The sequence below is a fragment of the Netta rufina genome (genome assembly GCF_964035555.1).
Source record: "Netta rufina genome assembly, chromosome: 2".
Taxonomy (NCBI): Eukaryota; Metazoa; Chordata; class Aves; order Anseriformes; family Anatidae; genus Netta; species Netta rufina.
Window position 1 is genome coordinate 123,788,000 of NC_140124.1, and position 22,994 is coordinate 123,810,993.

Below are 22,994 nucleotides of genomic sequence, written 5' to 3' on the forward strand. Positions count from 1 at the left end.
AGACTCTTCCAGTGCATGTTAATTGAGAAGAAGAATCCAATTAAAATCAGGAGTGAAATCCTTCCCTCATACCTACTGCATAGATATGAGATATGAATTATAAGAATTAAAACTGTTATGCAAATACTGTCTTCATGAAAATGTCTGGATTTTTTTTTTGTGTTTTTTTTGTTTGTTTGTTTGTTTGTTTGTTTGTTTTTTAACTGCAGTATGGAGTTGATGTTGTTACATAACATATCAAGGTAGAGCTCACCTATTCTTTAAAGGAATACGGGCTCTGGTAAAGAAAGGGTACTCTATGAGCAAGTAATGCATGGAGTAAAAGATTGATTACTTTTAAAAAAAAAAAAATTGTTCCAGGCATGTTTTCTCTCTTTTCTAAGCATGGAGTTCTCTATAGATGTAATTGAAGGATTGATTGATGTTGGCTGGCATGAATGCCTTCACATGCAAATTTACTGTTTTGGTTTTATTTCCATCAACTTGTGTAATATCTTGGAATACCTGTTTTTCTTGTGCAGATTATTTCAGTCTAAAAAAGTAGCTAATCATGTTCCGCAAATCCCATATAACTAACCCCCGGGTTGACAAGAATCTCTTAGAAAACCTGCTATCAAATGGTATGAGATAACAGTCTAGACTGATGACAGTATTCCCACTGCTGTCAAGACAGCTAAAATTTCACTTCCTATTCAGAAATGTGGGTTTTTAATTATTTGTAAGATGACTATGGATTTCTCCTATTTTGTAAGTAATTAGCGTATCATTTAATTAACACAAATATTGCAGTCAGTCTCTCCTGTGGTTGGCAATTGCATAATTGAAAGGGGACCTTTTTTTGCATTCTGAATATTCCACTTAGTGCGAGGAGTCTTCCTGTTTGCCTGGAGTATGAAGCTTCATTTCAATTTGTTGCAATGGGAATAACTGTGGAACTTCTGTTGGACAATGTCTGTATTTGTTGTCTTGTCTGGAAAAATTAAAATTGAAAGCAGATTTTGCTTTCTGATATTCCATGTAATTTCTTTGCAGTGATACTAATCATGATGTGACAGATTCATGCTTAGTGTGTCCCTCTGTAATGCATTTGGAGAATATGGTTCCAAATCATATAGTATTATATCTTATGTTAGCTTTTGAACAAGTGACTTCCAGTTGAAGTAAGTAGCCCTTCTATTAGGCCATCTTAAGTTCAAATCATGAAGCAAGAGAACCCTTTCTCCCAAGCACCAAGTAATAAGACAAGGGGAAATGGCCTCAAGTTATGCCAGGGGAGGTTTAGGTTGGATATTACGAGAAATTTCTTTACTGAAAGGGTTCTGTGGTATTGGAATAGGCTGCCCAGGGAAGAGGTTGAGAGGACCTCCACCATCCCTGGAGGTCTTCAAGAAATGTGTTGATTTAGAACTGAGTAGCATGGTTTAGTAGTGGACTTGTCAGTACTGAGTTAAAGGCTGGACTAGATGATCTTAGAGGTCTTTTACAACCTGAATGATTTTATGATTATGATTGTGCCATTTGTTCTGCTGTAGCAGTTAGAGAGGGAGTGATTAATGAAGCGTCAAGCTTCTTCTGAAATGTATGAGGAAGAGAAGAACATTCTGTAGATGCCATATTTGATAGCCCTTCGAAGAGGATGTGATGGACACATGTCTAAACAAGTGAGGGGGGAAAATGAGGTGTAAGGCTTACAGGTGGTTCCTTCATAGGCTGTATGACCAAGCTACCATTCCTGTATGCACGTGTCTGTCAGTCACATAAAATGCTGGACTTGCCTGAGATTCTGTCCTTTTAGCATCTTTTGCTAATCTGTGTAATAAAGCAGATCTAATAAAATAACTATCAAAAAGACAAATACAAGTAATGAAGGCTGTGGTGTATAAATTTTTTGCCAGTGACACATGGGTGATAGATTAGGTGGACATACTACCATGCTATCAGTTAGCATTCTGCAATCTTCCCAGCTTTGTGGACACATAGCATATTTAACAAGACAAGAACTGTTCTCTTGATTTTTTCACAATTTCTTGTCTCAAATATTTTTCAGCCTGCAGTTTGATTTGAAATGTCTTAGATTATTTTTGGCAGAGACACGAAACTGATGGATGTCATACTGCCACAGATTTCCTACTGTCTCGTGATAGATTTAAAAAAAAAAAAAGAAAAAAAAAAAAAAGAAAAAAAAAAAAAAGGTTAAATGCTTCAGATGATTCTAGCCAAAGCCAAAATTCTCTGTAATTTTCAAAACATTATTTTGAACTCAAAGCTCAGAAGGCAGTAGATATGATATTCAGGGAATTAAAGCAACTATTATGTGTTTGAGAGCAGTGGGATAAGTTGCTATCAATTGTGCTTGTAAAGATTTCCTTTTTTTTTTTTTTTTTTTTTTTTTAACTTTTTTTAGCAAGATTCTATACAGTGGATTTACAACAGCATTGAAAGTGCACAGGAAGATCTTCAGAAAACAAATGCCAAGCCCTCTGGAGATGATGGAGGAGATGCCTTTGACTGCAAAGTGGAAGGTATGTGATAGCTTGTTTTGATTTTGTTGTTGCTCAGAATGTTGGTGTAAGTAGCAAGGAAAATACAGGCAGTGGCTTTGTTTTCAGAGATGAAATTGCAGGCAGACAGTAAGTTGTGCTTTATGTAAGGATTTGCTTTTTTATGTATTGTAAGGAGGTAAATTTAACATGCTGTTCCTTGAAAATTATTGCATTTCTCATTTCAAGAAAAAGCTTCTGTGAACACTTCAGGGAAAATCTTTTCAATTTTCATTCATAGGATATGAAATCCTAGGAATTAACTGAATTATTTTCACCACCAGTAATCATTTAAAGTTAAATTAGATGAGTTAGTGACTACTGCATGAGAAATAACAAATCAGCTATCCTTCAGATTATTTTCAGGCAATTGACATTTAGATAAATCTAGATTCGTGTGCTTGTACAAAGATGATAATTAAAGAGGTGGTTTGCATGTGAACTGTATTTGTGTTCTCTGGGTAAATGGTGACATAGTGGTTTCATTTCTGATAATTTTCTTCTGGTTTATTTAGAATTTCTCAGTTTTCATATTTTTGTTGATACTGTATTTTACCTGTCTAGATTTTAAATGAAATTGAATTAGTCCCTTTCAACAATGATTGTTTCTAAAGAGAGACTGTTGTGACTTGTCTATTCATGCTTCTTTAGCAATTTTGTATTTTAGCATTCATAAAGCCACTGGTGTTCTTATTTTAAATCACTCACCTGGTAGCTCGGTTATGTGCTGTACATGTTCAAGTAGAATGAGCAGACCATTTGTATTTCTAGAATGTTTGCCTATGTCCCCCCCCCCAACCCTTTTATAATTCATTTTTCAGTGGCCAACTCTCCTCAACTGATCTGTATTACTCTCTTTATTCTAGAGGTGATTGACAAGTTTAATACTATGGCAATAATTGATGGGAAGAAAGATCACGTAAGCCTGACTGTTGACAATGTTCACCTGGAGTATGGAGTGGTTTACGAGTATGACAGCACAGCTGGAATAAAGTGCCATGTGTTAGAAAAAATGATTGAACCAAAGGGATTTTTCAGCTTGACTGCAAAGGTACTAAACAATCATATGTGTTAATTCTTACTTGGCTGAATACCAATGTAGCAACATCTTTCTTCTGCTTATTCTTGAGATTATATTTATTTCATTTAATATCTTGTAATTGGTCACCTTTATCCCTCTGACATTTTGAAGGATGATTGTGTACTCAGGAAGCAAAGTAAATTATGATGTAGTAATAAATTGAGCTTCTAAACTGAACAAACATTAAAGAAATTTAGTCTTCCATTCTCCCTACCTCTCTCCCTTTTTTCTTAATCATCAAATAAAGTTGCAAAGAAAGTCAAAGATTCAATGAAATGTCAAAACTTTGTGAAGGCAGGCTGTAGTTTCCAAACGTTATTTTATCTCATCAAAATTGCCTGTGTAACTTTTTTTTTTTTTTTTTTTTTTTAGTGAGAGTACTGGAAGTGGCATCATATCTGTTTTTTTAATTGTTGTTGTTGTTGTTGTTGTTTTTTTTTTTTTTTGTGTGTGTGTATGTTTTAAAGTAAAATAAAGCTCTGTATGTATGGGAGGCAAACACTGGCAAAATCACAGATGAAGAAAAAAAGCAAGTGCTACTTTAGAGTTTGAGCTTTTTTCTTGGTGAATATTTCCAAATGGTAAAATCTGCAGTTGTTATGAAAGTGTTCATAAATGTTTTTTGCATATAGCTGGTGTTCTCTGGGTCAGATTGACAAATAATACAATAATACAGCTCCTTTTATTAAGTATTCTTTATCTTTTCATGCGTATATGGGTATTAAAAATATATAAGTATGAAAAGCCATACTTTGGGGAAGTGTATTTATATCTGCAAATTTCTTATTCTATTTTCTTTCCATCAGAAGTGTAAGCTAAAATACTGGTATTTTACTGAAACTAAATATTTCCTTTCCCTAACTTCTCTTTGGAGCAGACCAGTTTGACAAACAAGGGAATAACTTCTTGCACCAACATGACAACATGACAAGCTTTGCAAGAACTGGTCAAGTTAATGCCAAAAGTCACTGTCTTTAAAGTTGTTAATTCTTGCTCTAATTACAATTTCATATAAAATATTAGAGGTATCAATTACTGACTGCTGAAGAAATCTTTTTCCCTTGTTGTATATGGAGTAGAAGTTAAGAAGAGAAGTACTTTCAGCATATAGATTGCGGCCATAAATAATGCTGTGTCATCACCCTTAGGGTTTAGGTTGGTTAATTAATTAAAGATTACATCTCTGTATTGTTTTTTAATAATGTGACTATGTTAGAAAAGTATAGTAGTGACTATACTATACAACAAAGGGTCCAGTGGCAAAAAACAAAACCAAAAAACAGGACCCTTTGCTCAAAGGCAATAATAAAAACTGTAGTAATGGTTTATCAACTATAGTTGTCTGCAAATGGTTTTCAATACCCTAAACATAAACTTTTCTGCACTTTCAAGCACTTTCAATAATGAATTTGTTTCTCTCCATATCCTCCTCTCTCATCTTGCTGTGTATTTATTGTTGCTTTGCATTTTTAAACATATTTATTCTGCATCATATGTAGTAGGTGAGGAAAGTAATCTTGGATTGCTTTCCTGTACTATGCAAAGCTTTACTGTGTTACCATGAGAAGTAACCAAAGTTGTATTGCAAAAGTTACTAGTTTTGAACGCATTTAATTTAATGGACAGATGAAAAAAATCTTGAATCATTGAATACATATTATTAATTAAACCTGAAAATTATAAGTGTAACCAATGTTACTCTGTTGTTTTAATGCCATACTAAAACGTTGTAGCAAAGAGTTTTCCTCTTTTCATCCTGCTGGAGACCTGAGAAAAATTTCTCTCAGGAGCTTGTCGTGCATAGTTTGTGACTTCTTAAAAACTTGAGATTTTGCACTCCAAAATTTCTGTAGATTGTCATTTTTTTTCCTAAACTCTTCCAAATCAGTCAGGTTTGTAAGTCATATATTACAGCTGCAATGATGGATAGAAGAATAATGAACTGTAGCAGAAGTGAATTGTAGATGTAATTCTCATGATGGATTAATTCTGTGTGTGTTTGTTCATAGTTCTTTGCAAGCTGGTGTAATATTAGTACTATGGGATTACTTTTGTCAAATTGCTGTATAGACTGACTGGCTGAAGCAGTCTGGTATCAGCTAAAAAAGACATCTCTTATATTAGGTCACTGAAGAAATTTAAGCTACTGCAGTAATGAAAATTTTTCCAGTTTTTAAGAAATACTGCTTTGAGATAGTGTAGGCTCCTAAAAGAAATTACCTGCTTAAGAAAAGTTCAGTATCTCTAAAGTGCAAGCCTTTTCTATTTAGGAGCATTAATCTGGATTTTGGGTGCCTTTGTTATAATATTATTTTGAGTGTGCTTTTCAAACATATCTTCAGAGTTGGACACAACCAATGATAGGGATATACCATGTTACATGACACAGTGAATTTCAGTTCCTGAAATAAATATTTTACTCCAAAAAGGGATATATACTAACCTCATCTGTTTAACACACTTTTTTTTTTTTTTTTTTTTTTTTTTTTTTACTTTTTTTCTTCAATTTTCTGGCACCATCATTTGCTAGTGCTATTTCTAAAATAACAGGACTTATAACAGAATCATATCATAGAATGGAATGGGTTGGAAGAGACCTTAAAGACCATCTAGTTCCAACCCCCCTGCCATAGGCAGGGATGCCATCCACTAGATTGGGTTGCCCAAAGATCTATCCAACATGGTCTTGTATACCTCCAGGGATCTTCAGTCTTTGCTGGCTAGTATAGCTTATTCTGTTCACTATTTCCTGTTTTATATATAAAGAATACACAAAAGGATAACACTCGGTTTTCTTGAATGCTTTTTTTTTTTTTTTTGTCTTGCTTTTCATAATAGGTGCCAAGTGAAGGTATTGTTATGGGTATAACTTATGCCAGGGATAAATTTAAAGAAACCATTATTGCTTCCCAGGTTGCATTAATTTTTGTGAAGCAGCATTGCCTGTAATGTTAAAAGGCAACTGATTATCTGACTCTTTAGCTTTAATTATAGGAGATGGTAAGTAACGGATTATTTTAGTCACCTCATTTTGTAAAGTAATGATCTTGTTTTTGTTTTAGATTCTGGAAGCACTGGCAAAAAGTGATGAGCATTTTGTGCAGAACTGTAACAGCCTCAATTCCTTAAATGAAGTGATCCCCACTGAGCTTCAAAGTAAATTCAGTGTCATTTGCAGTGAGAAAATTGAGCATATCTACCGAAGAATCTCTAGTTACAAAAAGGTATGACCAACATGTCTTAAGCTTTGTGATATTTCTCTTTTAAGGGAAAAACAGGTTAAAACGGCATAGTTTGAATCATTCTTCAAAATGTTTATTGCGGTGGCAAAATATGGCTGAAAGATTAGCTATAGTGAGGTGTGAATGACCAAATTAAGTAATTGCATAAACAGTTTTTAAACTGTGCTTTCTATCATCCCTTTTTTAAACGCTGGTTAAATCATATCCTTTCTCCTTTGTGGTGTTCAGTTGTAGATACAGTCAACTATGTATTTCCTACAAAAGGTCTAGCATTCTTTTAGATGCTTTAGACCAATACTGTGAATTTGCTGATGTTAACCAAAAATGAAGCAATAACATTAAAATTACTATTTCCTTCTTAATTGTCTTAATTTTAAATACCAAATTGTTATCCTTTTATTCATCTCGTTTGCCCTTCAAATTGGTATGAGGTTTTCTAGCATGCCTATTAAGAGTGCTGTGAATTGTTAGATTAACTTGTGTTAATAAAACTTTATAGCACAAAATAAGCAGAAAGCTTCTGACTTTCATACATCTGAGAACTAGATTAAGGAGATAGAAATGAACAAATAAACTAAAGTATATGGTCTCTAGCTACCCGCATTTTCCTATAGTCGTTTAGCTAAGCAGTCCAAAAATTAAACAAGAGAGAGGTTTAGTGTAGATGCTTCACACTGTCCTAAATGGAAAAGAGAAGATGACATTTTTTTTTGTTCTCCAAAGGAAAAGGAGGGAAACCTGTAAGGGTAATTCAGTAAGGCGTGAAAGCCAAAAAGGTGGTTTCCAGAGGCTTCTCAGGGTGGTCTCTGCTAAGAAATGGAATAAACTCAGGAGCTGGGTCATAGAAGAAGACATTAATAGGATTCTGCTACTGCATTATTTAACATCCAGGCTTTCAGTTGTTTGCCTGACTTCCATGTTTTCAAAACTGATTCAAAATGAATATATCATTTTGAAAGCAAATTCCTTAGTTGGAACATTAATAATAGCATATTTAGAGTTTGAATAGCATGAAGTATTTTATACCTTTTTGTAACAAAGCAAAACAAAAAAAAAAAAAGGAGAGAGATAATAATGTACAGTTCCTTTACAGGGGGCCAAGAAGACAGTAAGTTAAATTTTATTGTGTTATTCTGCATATGAATTGCACAGCCACAGGGAAGTTTTCATTGTGCTTATGCTGTCTAGAAGCAGACATTGCTGATACAAACTGCACTTTTAAGCTTATTCGTTCAAAAATTAATAGTTTCACAGTTACAGCTTTTAATGACAATCAATAATGCGATGAATTGCAGGGATAGATAAGTTGTTTTCTTGGCAAGGTAAAGGTAACCATGGTTACTGAAGACTTTCAGAACGCCTGAGCCTGGCTTGGCTTCTGGATTCACTGTGAAAGTTCGATTTCTATAAATAGAAATCCCATAGATTTCTGCAGTTCCTACTATTATTATTATCAGAACATTTTGCTCATAATAAACTTGGAGTCCAGTGCCATGAGTCCCAGATGTTTCTCAACACATGTATGAAAAAAAAAAATTGGGCCTGACTTATGATCTGATTAAATCTTAGCCAGGCATTTGGTCTCTCTGGAGCAGGATGTGTGGGAGATTGAGATGTGAAATATGTACTGCTTGCAGAAACATTTTCATCGTTGAATGTCCTCAGCGCCCTTCTTAACTATTTGTACATTCTTCAGCCTTTCAACAATTCCATAATTGGATTTCTTCAAACCTTCCCAATCATGTTCTAATATGAAGATTTGAATGTAATTTATCAATAAAGTGTTCATCAGACTGAAGTAATAGGACACCAAAATAAACAGAAATTTAATCCCAGCAGAAAAGTAATGTTATTACTCAGGGGACGTAACTTTGTTCATCTGAAGTGTTAGCCAAAGCCTGACTAATTGAATTGGTACTGCTGTTTAGTAGAGAAGGACCCTCTACCTAACTTTGAATTTTTTTTTATGCATGAGCTATGCTCCATGAGGTAGCATCAAAGACCTGTGTGATATTCTGTCTTTTCTTTGCTCCTTGCCTTGTCACTGGGCACTGCTGAAAAGTGCCTGGCTCTGTGCCTTCCCTTGGAGTAAATTGATGAGATCCCCCCTGATCCTTCTCTAGGCTGAGCAGTCCCAGCTCTCTCAGCCTTTCCTCACAGCAGATTCTGCAGTCTCTTCATTATCTTTATGGCCCTTTTCTGTACTTCTCCACTATGTCCAGGCCTTCCTTGTACTGGAAAGCCCAGAACTGGACACAGTACTTCTCAGGGCTCACCAGTGCTGAGCAAGGAGAAAGGGCCACGTCCCTGAACCTGCTGGCAGTGCTCCTAGTGCAGCCCAGGATACCATCGGGGTACTTCATCCTTTCTGTATATGAAATTCATAATTTATAGCTTACAATTGTGCTGTAAGACGTATTGTAAGACAGTATCTGTTTCTATTATAGTTTAGAGCTAAAATTTTAGAAGTTCTTGCAAGACATTCACTTGAATATGTCTGTGACAGCAGATGTTTATAAATGTTATGTGAAGTACAGCACTGGATCATAGAGCAGTTCTAGACTTCTTCTCCAGTAACACTGTTAATATTTTGTTATGTTCCCAGGAAAATAAATTCTATCTCCTTGTTACAAGGCTATTTACATTCATAAAAGGTACCGTTTACTTAAATAAATAAATAAATAAATCTACCCCTCAGAAATATAAAATGAAAAATATTTTATCTTTCCTATGTAGAGAAAGATGGAAATTATGATTTAATCTAGCCAGGATGACTGAAGTATTGTAAACTTTTGTTTTCTAGTCACATACTCAAGTTTTTACAGTTAAGTGCTGACATATCAAAAGCTGCTAATCAAAATTTTATTTTCTTTCTCACGTCTAGTTTTCAAGAGTATTAAAAAACAGAGCTTGGCCTACCTTCAAGCAAGCTAAGTCAAAGATTTCACCACTTCACAGCAGTGATTTCTGTCCAACCAATTGCCATATCAATGTGATGGAAGTGTCTTACCCTAAAACCTCAACTTCTGTTGGGAGTGCCTTTGGTGTACAGTTAGACAGCAGAAAACATTCTTCTCATGAAAAAGAAAATAAAAACACTGATCAAGGTAAGCCAGTTGAGAATAGAGGAACTAATTCTAGTACTTCTGATACAGAATATTAAAATCTAAGTGGTTTAGGTTGATGTTTCAAATATTAAAATTAAGGACAAGCCTTTATGAAATCCTCCTGTTTTCAAGACTTAGATTTGTTTTGAAACATAATAAGGGCTAGTCATAATTTCACACCAACTTTTTCCTTAAATAGCTTGACTTTCATATGCAAAATAAAATGCAAAATTAAGTAATTACACGAAGTTTCAAGCAGGAATATTTCAAATTTTATTACATTCTGCAAACTTCAAAATTTATGTTAAAAAGGTATCAATGTAACTTCTTTGTATTATTCCCAGGTAAACTGAATCCCATGGTTTATGTTCAACATACCATTACTACTATGGCTGCCCCTTCAGGACAGTCTCTTGGCCAGCAAGAGGGCCATGGTCTGAGGTACCTCTTAAAAGAAGAAGATTTAGAAACACAAGATGTCTATCAGAAATTGCTGTTCAAATTACAGACTGCACTGAAAGAGGTGGAAACATGTGTCTGTCAGATAGATGAGTAAGTGAATGTTACCATCTGGACTTGCCTTTAATTTTTCCATTGAAGATACAGATAAATCTTGGTATCCCTTTTTTTGTAGTATGGGATTAATATTGACTACAGACAAAATTGTGATATAGCAAAATATTTAAGCGTAGCTAATTTTATATATATATATTTTTCTTTTTTTCCAGTGCACCTATTTTTTTTTCCACATTAGTTTATAGCTTTTCTATAGAATGGACTAATAATTTTGAGGTGAGAGAAATATGAGGCCCACATGTCAACTAAAATTTCACTCAGAGTGGAAACAAAGGCCAGAGGTACAAAAATAACTCCTACGTAACTCATCAGATATTGTTAAATAGTCCTGAAGATGAATTTATAGGCAAAGTATTTTTCATCCTTAGGAAGATAATTTAATAGACATTTTTCAAAAACAAATTAGCCTTAATGAAGGACTCTAGGTCTAGAGAAAGCCACTCTTGAGTGATTAGGACACTTGTCTTGAAGGGACACCCAGAGTCACATCACAGTTTGTTCTAATTCAGGACAAGGATTTTAAACTTACTCTTCCAGTTTTGAGATGACTTCCAGTTTTGAGTGAGTTGACTGCTTGGGATGAAGGAGGATAATAGGTGTTTCAGTTTTGAAAGATCCCTTATGTAAATATCAGAAATGATTTCTTTTGAAAATATAAATTACATACATTTTTGAGTATGTATATTTTGAATATACATTTTGAATATAATATACATCTTTCATGACCTGTCATAAATTTAGGCAAGTGATATGTCATTGCCTCTCCTGTTGTTTTGATGACTTTAAAACAATTTGTCCTTTCATAGTTATTTTTGAGTATTTTATTTTATATTTTATTTTATTTTATTTTATTTTATTTTATTTTATTTTATTTTATTTTATTTTATTTTATTTTATTTTATTTTATTTTATTTCCGTAGTAGTAATGTAATAGTTACACCGTAATAAGTAAATGTAATGTATGGCTATACTTTAATAGGAATGAAAGTAAGTATAGTCTGATTATTATTATTTCTTTTTAAAGAAAGAGTTGCTTTGTGTGCCTTTAAGTAGTTCTGCTAACTATCATGATGAAGTCAGTTAATTAAATTTAATGTGATTTCAGTGTTTGCGTGTGCTAAGAAAATGACTGTCTACAAAGCCTGTATTGTCACTGCTCCTCAGGGAAGTCAGTAGATATATATATGGAAGTTCAGTCAATATTTCAGGAAGCTCCAGCTACCAGTCTGTCACGCCTTTCCTTTCCACTCCCTTGAGCTAGTAATGTAAAAGCACATTAATTTATTAGCCTTTCCTTTGTACTCATGTATATCTACAGACATACATATGTCTACAGACACACACGCATATTGTGTGTACATGTATAGCATATATCTATACATATTCATTCTGTGAGTCACACAGTTGTGAAAGTAAACACAAGGATTCACATTTTCTTCTTTCATAAAGTTCCAATACAGTGAACTTACAGTGAGTGGAGCGTGAGTAGGGTACACAAAGTTATTTAGCAAATTTACTTTTTACTATTTGTAAGATTAGCCTTCTCATGCTTTATTCCTCACAGACTTTGAGTGGACTGCTAGTGTATAATTGTTGTGGGGGAAAGCAGTTCTATACAGGCAATGGGATAGCCAAGGGACCTACTTGAAAGTGCTGAACAGGAAAGAGGGAAGCCAGGACTATCTGGGTGTGAGCAGTTAAGCAGTACATAGCGTATTGTATCAGAACACAGTTATAGCTACTAATTAACTTCCGAGAGAACCGTTAGGATTACTAAGAACAAAAGATAGAGTATCAAGGTAGAATAATGGAATAGCTGTGGTTTGATTAGAAATATTCATACTTCAACAGCTAAGAGCATATGCTTAAACATAATGATCTGTGAACTTTACATAGACTGTAGAACATCTGTTTTCTCTTGCAACATGGACAACAATGAAATTCATGTCTTTATTTCCTGAATTGCCTATTATAAGCAATGCTCATTCCTATAGTTTTCTCAGAAAAGGAAATAAGAACACAGTAGCACAATTCTAAATTTAAATGATAGAAATATGGCTACTAAATGACTATTTTGTACCTTTCATAATAGTAGCATTGAGAAACTATTGCTCCTTCATGTTACTAGATGTCTCTGCACTGTGCTGAGGTCAGCAATGGGCTGTTTCTCTACCCCCAAAATCTAGGTGTTTATTAATGTTATCTGTCCAACCTCTCCTATCTGTTACTGAAAGAAAGAGAACTAAAAAAGAAGTGTGTTTCACCTGAAGAGCAGGTCTTTAAGGGCTTGTGGATTATGGAAGAGGATATGTAAGAGACTATTGCGTACTGCTAGCATTATCTTCATAACATCCATCATGGCTCCTTGAATAAGTACTGATGGAGAGAAAAAGAGAAGTACACATAAAAAGACATTTGTTTCCTTCCCACAGCCTCTCAAAGCTCTACTGACTTCATTCAAGTAGCTTAATATTATCACAATATTTCTTTAGTACTGTTGCCAGATGCCCACCATTAACAGGAGGTGTTATGCAGGAATCAGTGCTTCTTCCGGTTGCTCTCTTATATTGTGACTTTGTTGTGTTGTTGGTTCACATGGACCAACATGCTCCCACGATCCCAGGTGTTTTTTTGAAAGATGTCCATTGGGAATATACAAGATGCTTGAACATTTTCCAATGTTTCCTCATTTTTCACTCAGGAGAGGTTGCATATTTTTTTTGTTACTGCGTGTGGATATCTATTTTTAATGCATAGACAGTCCATAATGGGTTTTAGTTTGTTTCTGACATACTTTTAGAATTGTGTTGAGTTTCATATAAGATTACTTCCACATATGAGGATTTTTTGGTGAAGTTTTAAATGTCTTGATTTAATGGAAATTTTATTCATGGTTAAAGGGACTTTCTGGTTACTGCTAATTACTGCTCATACACATGCTTCTTCTCTAAGATGTTTCTAAGATAATTTTGTTTGGGGTAGCCCATCTCCAAAGAAAGTATAAAGTTCATATTCTATACTTCAAAAAAAAAGAAACACTTTAGAAAATAAAAGTCTATTTAAGCATGATTACTTTTTTTTTTTTTTTTTTTTTTTTTTTTTTAAGAGACCAGGTTTGGGTTTGTGTGTTTTAGACACCCTGTACTGGGTTTCTAAAAGCACTTCATTGACCTCAGGAACTACCAGCACCAGAACTGTTATCCAGAACTGTTATCCAAAGTTCCAGCTTTCGTTCATGGTAGTTCAGGAAAAAAGTTTCCTTAGAAATGGAGCTTGCCTGCTGGGAGAAAGTGAAAAGCTCCCTTAGGAAAAGCTCCAGCTACTTTCATCAGTCTTTTACTGAGATCTTGGCAGCAGTGCCTAAACAGTCACATAAAAGAACAGGACATAATAGTCTGTCTGTGTCTTGACAAATAATTACTCAGGGGAAGATATTTTCACGAGCTGAAACTGCAATTCATTATGCTTGTTGTTTGTTTCTTACTCTCACTTACTTTCTTGCAACAACAAAATCCACAAGAAGTTACTAGAATGTATCTACCCAATGACCATTTTGTTTTCCTAGAAATGGATGATAAGAGGAACATAAGAAAAAAGAGAAGCATATATTAATCATTCTTATCTCACCTCATGTTCTAATAGACAGTGCTATATGGTCTTATTGGAATTGACCTTTTATTTTAAAGGCATGGTTAGAATGATCTGCCACGAATTTATTTAATCCCTTTTTGAACCCTTGTCGTATTTTGGTATTCAGAAAATTCTGTACTAATCAGTTTTACAAGTGTGAAGAACTGACCCAAAATAAGTCTCTCTAGTGGATGCGTGGATTTAAAATCCAGTAGAATTATGTTTTTTTTTTTGTAGATAATTTATCTACATTTTAGTTACAGTTCAGATCAGTACCTTTTCCTATATGTATTACAGAATGATAGAATATCCTGAGTTGGAAGGGACCCATAAGGATCATCAAATCCAACTCCTGGCACCGCACAGGTCTATCCAAAAATGTAAACAATGTGACTAAGTGCACACAGTCCAATTGCTTCTTAAATTCAGACACGCTTGATGCAGGCTGTTCACTGGAGAGCCTGTTCCAGTGTGCAACCAAATGAATGGCTTGGATTGGAAGGGACCTCAAAGATCATCTAGTTCCAACCCCCTTGCCATGGGCAGGGATGCCACCCACTAGATCAGAGTGCCCAGGGCCTCGTCCAAACTGGCCTTGAATACCTCGAGGGACGGGGCATAAACAGCTTCTCTGGGCAACATGTACCTGTGCCTCACCACCCTCTGAGTGAAGAATTTCCTCCTAAGAAAGGAGATAATTTATCCTATGTAGGATAAATTGTCTCTGGTTAGCTTTTAGTAAAAGCAAGCTATACAAAAATGATGACAGACTTTGCTAGAAAGCTTTGTTTCCCATCCTTGTTTCCTTCAAGTGAATGTCAAACCCTATGTTAACATCTGTCACGTCATGATTTCAGTGAGACAGAGCTTGATATGCTGTTTGAGCTATGTGTTCATCGCTATACATTACACAAACAGCATTTTGGGTATAGTCTACCCTATTGCATTTCCAAGGTGTATGATTTCTTAATTTCTTGCCCTGACTCTGTGAGTCAGAAAACTGTGTGTTCTCAAAACTGTTGTGGTTGAACACTGTAGAAAATGTCCATGTTTTGTATGCAAAAATTCACTTGTCTGAGTCCAGAAACTGAAGCTTTCAAGAGCAGCTTAGAGTCATGTTGTTTTCTGGTAGATTCTTTGTGAAAGTAGTGGAAAAGACAATAGTTTGTTACTAGTGTAACTGTAGCTGAACAAAGTTAAGTAAATTGTCATTTTGTTAGGATTAAGAATGGGTGAGTTCCCCACCTTTCATAATGGATTGTGAGAAATTAGTGTAGAGGAAGGAATTCTGAATGCTACCTTTTAATAAAAATAAAAGCAGCATTTTTATTCACAAAAATATGCATCTCCTGTAGTTTCCCTTCAGAAGTAAAAATGTGTAACAATATCGTCTATGCATTTGGTCTGAATTTGGCAGTGTTGATCATTCTGACAGCTCCTAAGTTAAAACCCTGCTACTGTGTTTAAGTACTTAACAGAAAAAAAAAAAAAAAAGCATAAATCAATGTCTTCTGATTTCAGCAAAAAAAAAATAAAAAAAAAAAATTACAATTTAGAAAGTAGTTTTAGCAAGAAAAATGTTGCCATACAAATACTAGTTTGAAAATGTTATTCTAACAGTGTTGGAGTGATAGAAATTAAAGCAGAAGTGTCTGTATTAGCTGTTCTGAACTTGAAAGTAAATTAGAGCATCTCATTACCAGTATGAATTAGCCATTCAAGAATATGAACCTTTTGCTTCCAATGTCTGTGAATATTCCAAATGCAGCAGTTTGTAATGTTCGCTGTTCTTGACTGGATGTCATTTTTGTGCTTTTCACATAAGCTTGTAGATTAATCATCACTTTTACTAGTGATTGTGACTTAGACACTTTGAATATGAGGAAATACACAGGCATGTTAGTAACGATTCTTACATGTAATACGCCATACTAAAATAGCTTGTGATGTAGGCTGTCATATCTGCTACAGTATTAATTAAGAAAATACATGTTTTTCACAAAGAAATATTTTCTTTGGTTTGTTTTCTTGATTTATGCTGACAAGTACATAGTTCATTCTTAAAAACAGTTCCTTTAATATAAAATGTGACTCCAAGTATTCAAGAATAGACTGTATTTCTTCCCCAAGTGGAATATTGCCTTCATACAGGATTGAATATTTAGTAATGCTGATGGGTTTCATTGATTAAACTGTGATTGAATAAACTATTACAATTTTCAATAGCAGAATGTTCCACTTTCTTTCCTCGTTTCAAATAGATATGGACTGAATTAAGATACTCCCTTCACATATCTTAGAATAATATTTGAAGGATATTGATGAGAAATAGCCTGTTGGTATCTCACTTCTGAAAAATATTAACATATCTTGATTTTTTTTTTTTTTGGTGTGTGTGTCTCACAGCCTTCTTTCTTCAATAACATATTCTCCCAAATCAGAACGTAAAACGCCTGAGCCTTTAATACCAGCAGACAGTGATAATGAAAAGGGAGAAAGGAATGGGAAGAAAGTCTGTTTCAGTGTGACAGGTGATGAACAAGAAGATTCTGGTCATGATACCATCAGCAACAGGGATTCTTACAGGTAACTTTACCAATAATACTTTTGTTCATCTGTCAACCAAGTCAAGCCTGTGGGTTTGTATACTGTCAAGTGACTATGAAGAATATCAAAATATAATGATTCTGACATTTCTAACAGAAGAATAACTGTCATCAAGATGTGTTACAAGGTGTGTAAAATAAACTCTTTTTTGATCACAATTTAGTTATTAGATCTCAGTATCCTTTACCTTAATAGGATATCACAGCCAGAGCTGTAGGGCTTTTCTTTAGATTACTCATTTCATAACATACAGAAATGGTTATGATGCTACCCAACAATAAGCCAAATATCTGCCATAGAAAGCTAGATGCCACAGCCATCGCTCTTGCTTATCTTAAGGAAAAAAAAATAATTCTCAACATATATTCATTATCTTCTTCCACTCAGTATTGTAGAATCATCCCACATCTAGAATTCATAATACATCACAATCTGTGAATTAAAATGCAAAGAATTTTGAAAAGGAAAGAGTAATTATAGCAAGCATAGGTCTTTATAAACACCACCTTCTGATGCTTAGAGAGAATTGGTTAATTACACTTGATATAAAATCTAAATTAAAATTTTAGCTGCAAGTAAAATAAGGCTTTATTATGTGTTCATTATCATGGTTCATTATTATGCTTGTGAAGTAGAATCTCACTAGGGTCATAGTTTTTCTACAGAATGCTGTGTTGCTGAGATCTCTGTGTTGCTCTTTCATAAGCTAATATTTGATTACTGCAGAGTAGTTGATAGGAACTCTTTGTCAGAGTAGAAATAGAAATATAGGTATAAATTTAAACAGAAATAAATGTAGAGGTAATTTGCACAGCTCAAGTCCATCTCATTCTAAGGATGGGGAAACCACAAGCAAAGTACAGTTGCATCTGAAGTATTTTTAGGGGTTTCTGCATGTCTGGGATATGTCAAACTCTAGTCTCCTGCACTTGCTTGAGTGGGCAGTACCACAGTTGGCACTGAGTTTACATGTAGAGAAAAAAACATGTGAGTTAGGACATGACAGCTAATTGTTTAGAATATTTTATTTATTCTGATAGTAGTCATTTGTAGTCTGCTTTGGCTATTTAGGAATGATAAAATCTAGGATTTCATATGGAGAATAATCACAAAATCTGTGAGTTTAGAATATTTGGTAGAATGAGATTGGATTTGTTTGTTTGTTTAGGAACCACATCAGACAATATTTAAAATTTAGAGATCCCATTATGCCATAGTAACATTATAAGAACTTGTATGCTAATCTCAACTGTTAGAATGCCCTAATTCTCTGTTGTAGGGCCTCATTCTAAACCTTGCAGTACAACATGGTACAAATGCAAAATGATATAGCTAAGTAGTTATGTCTAATCTGTTTCTAATTTTCATGTTTTATTTTCTCATGCTTGGCACAATCCAGTTTTAAATAACCTTCATCTTCCCTTTGGAGATTTTAATATGTGAATAGAGTTAGTTAGAAAACATTCTTAATATCCAGCCAGAAATTCTTAATACTCCTTGGGACTGATCACCCTCTGTTAGGAACATGCTGTTACTGATGTCTTTTCACCTATTTATTGGATCTGATTGTAATAATGCTATATTGCTTCAATTAAACATTTTTTCCACTCACTTACCTAGCTGGCTACAAGGCCAAAATGTAAGTCAAAGCTAATAAAAGACAACTTCTATTAAAAAAAAAAAAAAAAAAAAAAAAAGTAGGGAATTTGTGGATGCATGAATAACTGCAGCAATATATATATGTGTATATATGTATACCTTGGAGTATAGTACACCTGATTCATAAAACCAGATCATTACATGTAAATATGCTTTAGGTACATTTATACATTATCTTGGGTTCACTAGAGTTTTAAAGACTCCCTGTGCTGGATAATTACGCTAGCATTTCCTGCAGTGAAACTAAATGGTCTTCATGAATTGAATATATCATCCACTGTTGAATTTGAATTAAAATGAGGGCCTCAGGGCCTCATTCAACCTGGTCTTGAACACCTCCAGGGATGGGGCATCCACAACCCCTCTGGGCATTTTTGAGAGGATGAGATGAATGAATGGAATATCTACAGCAGACAAAATAGCAGAAAAACAGACAAGTTTTAATCCCCATATCTCCTTAGTAGAGCAATATGGGTGAAACTTTGTATGCCTAAAAATTTGCACTGAAGTCATAGACATAAATGTACAAAGAACGGCTGAGGTCACTGGGCCTGTTCAGCCTGGAGAAGAGGAGGCTGAGGGAAGACCTCATCACAGTCTACAACTTCCTCCTAAGGGGGTGTCGAGGGGCAGGAGACCTTTTCTCCATTAACACCAGTGACAGGACCCGCGGGAACGGGGTTAAACTGAGGCAGGGGAAATTTAGGCTTGACATCAGGAGGGGATTCTTCACAGAGAGGGTGGTTGCGCACTGGAACAGGCTCCCCAGGGAAGTGGTCACTGCACTGAGCCTGTCTGAATTTAAGAAGAGATTGGACTGTGCACTTAGGCACATGGTCTGAACTTTTGGGTAGACCTGTGCGGTGTCAAGAGTTGGACTTGATGATCCTTAAGGGTCCCTTCCAACTCAGGATATTCTATGATTCTATGATTCTATGACTCTATACGTCTTTCATAGAATGAACAGTTGTAAAAAAAAAAAAGGGATTATAAACTATATTTTGGCTGGCAAGGAAAAGTAGTTTGTAATTTGAGTTTGATGGATTTGAAATTGATTAAATCTGTTCTAAATCTGTTATGGATTGTAGTTTGCAAGTCATAAACCAGAGTACTTCATCATGTTATGGACTAGGAGTACACTTTTTAAATGTGGAGTTACTAAACAGTTGGAGTCCACGGTATTAAAAACTGTCCCTCATGAAAGAAAATTTGGTTGTTTGAATTGAAAGTGTATATTTTCAGTCTGCAAGTACTTGTTCACATGCAAGGCGAAGGGAGACAACTGAATCATCTATTCCGGAAACCTTGCCCTCTGAGTTCTACTAGGATTGAAAATTACATGATAGCTGAAGTATAGGGATCTTTATTGTTGATAAATGATTGTAAAGACCATCTAATTATTAAAGTAAAAATGAGAAAAGGGAGAGAATGTTCATAACATTGATATAAAGCCTGTGTAAAAAGACATGACTTTTTTTTTTTTTTTTTTTCGTTTCGTTTTCCAAGTGATTGCAACAGCAACAGGAACTCCATTGCTTCCTTTACCAGCATTTGTAGCAGTCAATGCAGTTCTTACTTTCACAGTGATGAAATGGATTCAGGTATGTCTAGAAAAGTCAGCTATGAACCTGTCATCAGTTCCTTTTATTCAGTTATATTCTTTTCATTTGCCTGGCAGTTTTGTTGCTGCTTTTGTTTTAAAAATTGCTTCCTCCTTGGTAATAGAAGTGTATCATTTTGTTTCTGCCTAGCTAGTGCTGCACTTAAGACTCCTTCTGTGAAAGACAGCCAACATTCCAGCATCTCTGTAAATAGACTGAATTAGTTAGAGCTCTTAGAGTGGCTGCTTTTAACCGCTTTCATGCCCTGACCTTGACAGCGCATTATGTTGCACAGAGTAAGGAGCATTTTAGGTGAGTCTAGAATGCTCTCCCAGCCTGCGTCAGTGCTCAGAATGCAGGATACGGCTGTGTATGTTTGTAGGAAGGAATGTGAGACCACATAGAAGCACATTCTTGTTTATGCCATGACAAATTGAATTTAAATAAATGCAGCTGCTATTAGGACTGAGATGGGATTTAACTGCATAGAGTACAAGGTCATATACTCAGGGACTAATAATAAAAATGTTTGCTCCAAGCTGGGAGTTTATCATTTGGGAATGATTTAGGAACAGAAAGAACAGGGCATATTAGTTGAATTTGAGCCACCACTGAGACTTGGCCATAAAGAAGGCAAATTTTATTACTGGTCACATCAATTTTCAGTTGGGATAGGAAAGTATTAATGACATTATCCAAGGTATCTGAGATACTTTCTGAATAATGTAATTCTAGTCAGCTACTTTCAAGAATTGGAAAGAGTGGAGCAGACACAGAGGAAAAGGATGAAGGACATAAACAACTGTTAATAGCATAGGAAACACAGGGTCTTTAACTTAGGATATGAATGAGTTAATATGTCCTAATGCAGCAACAAGATGAGGTACTGGGATGCCTAAAAGTATATTTCTGCTAGCCAAGTCCAAATACAGCATTCACGTTGATTAATTTTGTCACTCAGTGAAACTCCCACTCTCCCAATGACAGAATTTTCTCCTAGTTCCAAAACTAGCCTGGCTAACTCCAGATCAGGGCTCTTTGTCACTGTGCTCCATCTGTTACAATTAAAATCCTGTGTAGGGTTATAACTGCTGTCTGTAAGGACATTTAATGGAGCTAAAAAAAAAAAAATAAAAAAAAAGCAAGGAGACAAAAGTGCTATTTAAGTGTTTCAGTGACATAAGAAAAATGAGTCTAGGTTGACCATGAATAAATTCAGGTTATAAATTATCAAGTGGCTACTTGTTATCTGTCACTGCAACAGCAAGGAGGAAAACGAGTTTTAAGCTCAATTTTTCACAGTTTTTGAAGAAGTTCAACTTGCATCACCTGTTGTCTGAGAGTGCAAGTGACTGAGGGCAGTGACCTAGGAGAGTCCTTCTCCTTTGTATTGTCTTGGGAAATAGTTTTCTCTGTACCACTAAAATCTTTGTATCAAATACAAGATTTGGATACTGTACTGTTGTTTTAATTCCAAAATATTAGAACGATTTCAATAGTAAGAATATTAAGATTGTGAAGTGTCAGTACAATCCCTATAAAAATTTCATGATGAATGCATTTCAGTGACTTTGTGGTCTCATGTCTTATTACAGTTTCACACTCCTTAGATGTTTAGTCTGGTGTTCAGGGTGTTGTCCAGCACAGAAGAATCCTGTGTTCTGGTCATAGAATTGCTGAAGATGGAAGGGACTGCTTGAGATCATCAAATCTAATCCCCTGCTCAAGCAATAATCTAGAGCCATGTTCCCCAGATCCATGTCCAGCTGGGTTTTGAATAAGAGCTCTAAGAGCTGTATTATCCAGTGACTGCTTAATGCAAATTACATAGGGAGAACAGTTGTATGCTGTAGGATTCTGAACACTGTAGACTTGTGTTTCTGTGCCTAGAACCGTAGTGGGTATAATCCTAAGTAAAAGTGTGTGTGCAAAGCAGATTATCCAAGCTATAAAGATTTTGGAAAATATGCTGAAACTTCAAAACAATTTTTAATTTTAAAATATTTTTCAGGCGATGAGCTTCCCATAAGTGTTCGAATCTCTCATGATAAACAAGACAAGCTCCATAGCTGTTTGGAACATCTTTTTGGTCAAGTATGAGATGATTTTTCTTGGCTTTAATACTAATGTCCATGTTTGAGCTAAGATGTCTTTAGCAAATAGCAATTCTGTGATACTTTTTTTTTTTTTTTTTTTTTTTTTTTTTTTTTTTTTACTTTTGCTTTCCACTGTTTATTGGGATGGTATGTATTTGCTCCTTCTACTTCTGTTTTCTGTAAATAGTTCAAAATTTCATATAAAACAGGCCCTTAGATTTAGTAACATTATCTAGCCTTGAGCTTTAACTATAGTATCCAAGAAAGCATCCAAAGCTGCTTTTCTCTAGTCCATGTTTCTTAAAGAAAGAATTGCAAATTTTTGCTATAGAAAATATTCTTCTCACAGAACTTTAATCCCAACAGGTCGATTCAATTGTCAATCTTCTGAAAGGACCAGCTGTGGTGAGGGCCTTTGAACAGACAAAATACTTCACACCAGGCCGAGGCCTACAAGGTAAAATTAATTTTGTCATTAGAATCAAAAGGAAGCTTTAAAGGTATACAGGTATGGCTATATATTCCTTGAGCTGCGTATTAAAAAACTGATTTTGCTTATTCTTGCCATATTCTACAATAATAGATTTTTGGATTTTTTGTCAAGTAGGTTATATTCTTAGTGGAAAACATGCACAACATATAAAAAAATTTCAGGTTTCTTGGAAAGTCAGCTTTAAATTGTAGACTCTAAACTGACTATAGAATTGCTGAGGTTTCCGAAGTAAGAAGCAGAATTTTTATTTTTTTTTCAGATACTTTATTACATTTTTGTCTCAACTTAGAAAGCAATTTCTGATCTATTCTAATATTAATGCCAGTGTTTTAGTATTTTTTAGTATTTTTGGTAGATGTTTT

The 22,994-nt window shown here is 34.8% G+C and overlaps 1 protein-coding gene across 1 annotated transcript in view; it reads left to right on the forward strand.

Moving 5' to 3' along the window:
- PREX2 (phosphatidylinositol-3,4,5-trisphosphate dependent Rac exchange factor 2) overlaps window positions 1–22,994 on the forward strand; it is a gene marked incomplete at its 5' end in the record, with an annotated part of 184,759 nt that overhangs the window by 95,574 nt on the left and 66,191 nt on the right. Inside the window, 9 exons of the mRNA XM_084282243.1 lie at window positions 2,405–2,522; window positions 3,407–3,591; window positions 6,684–6,845; window positions 9,748–9,970; window positions 10,315–10,522; window positions 16,583–16,762; window positions 19,949–20,043; window positions 22,055–22,137; window positions 22,506–22,596. Of these exons, the coding sequence (XP_084138369.1) occupies window positions 2,405–2,522; window positions 3,407–3,591; window positions 6,684–6,845; window positions 9,748–9,970; window positions 10,315–10,522; window positions 16,583–16,762; window positions 19,949–20,043; window positions 22,055–22,137; window positions 22,506–22,596 (1,345 nt within the window). The remainder of the gene's footprint in view (window positions 1–2,404; window positions 2,523–3,406; window positions 3,592–6,683; window positions 6,846–9,747; window positions 9,971–10,314; window positions 10,523–16,582; window positions 16,763–19,948; window positions 20,044–22,054; window positions 22,138–22,505; window positions 22,597–22,994) is intronic.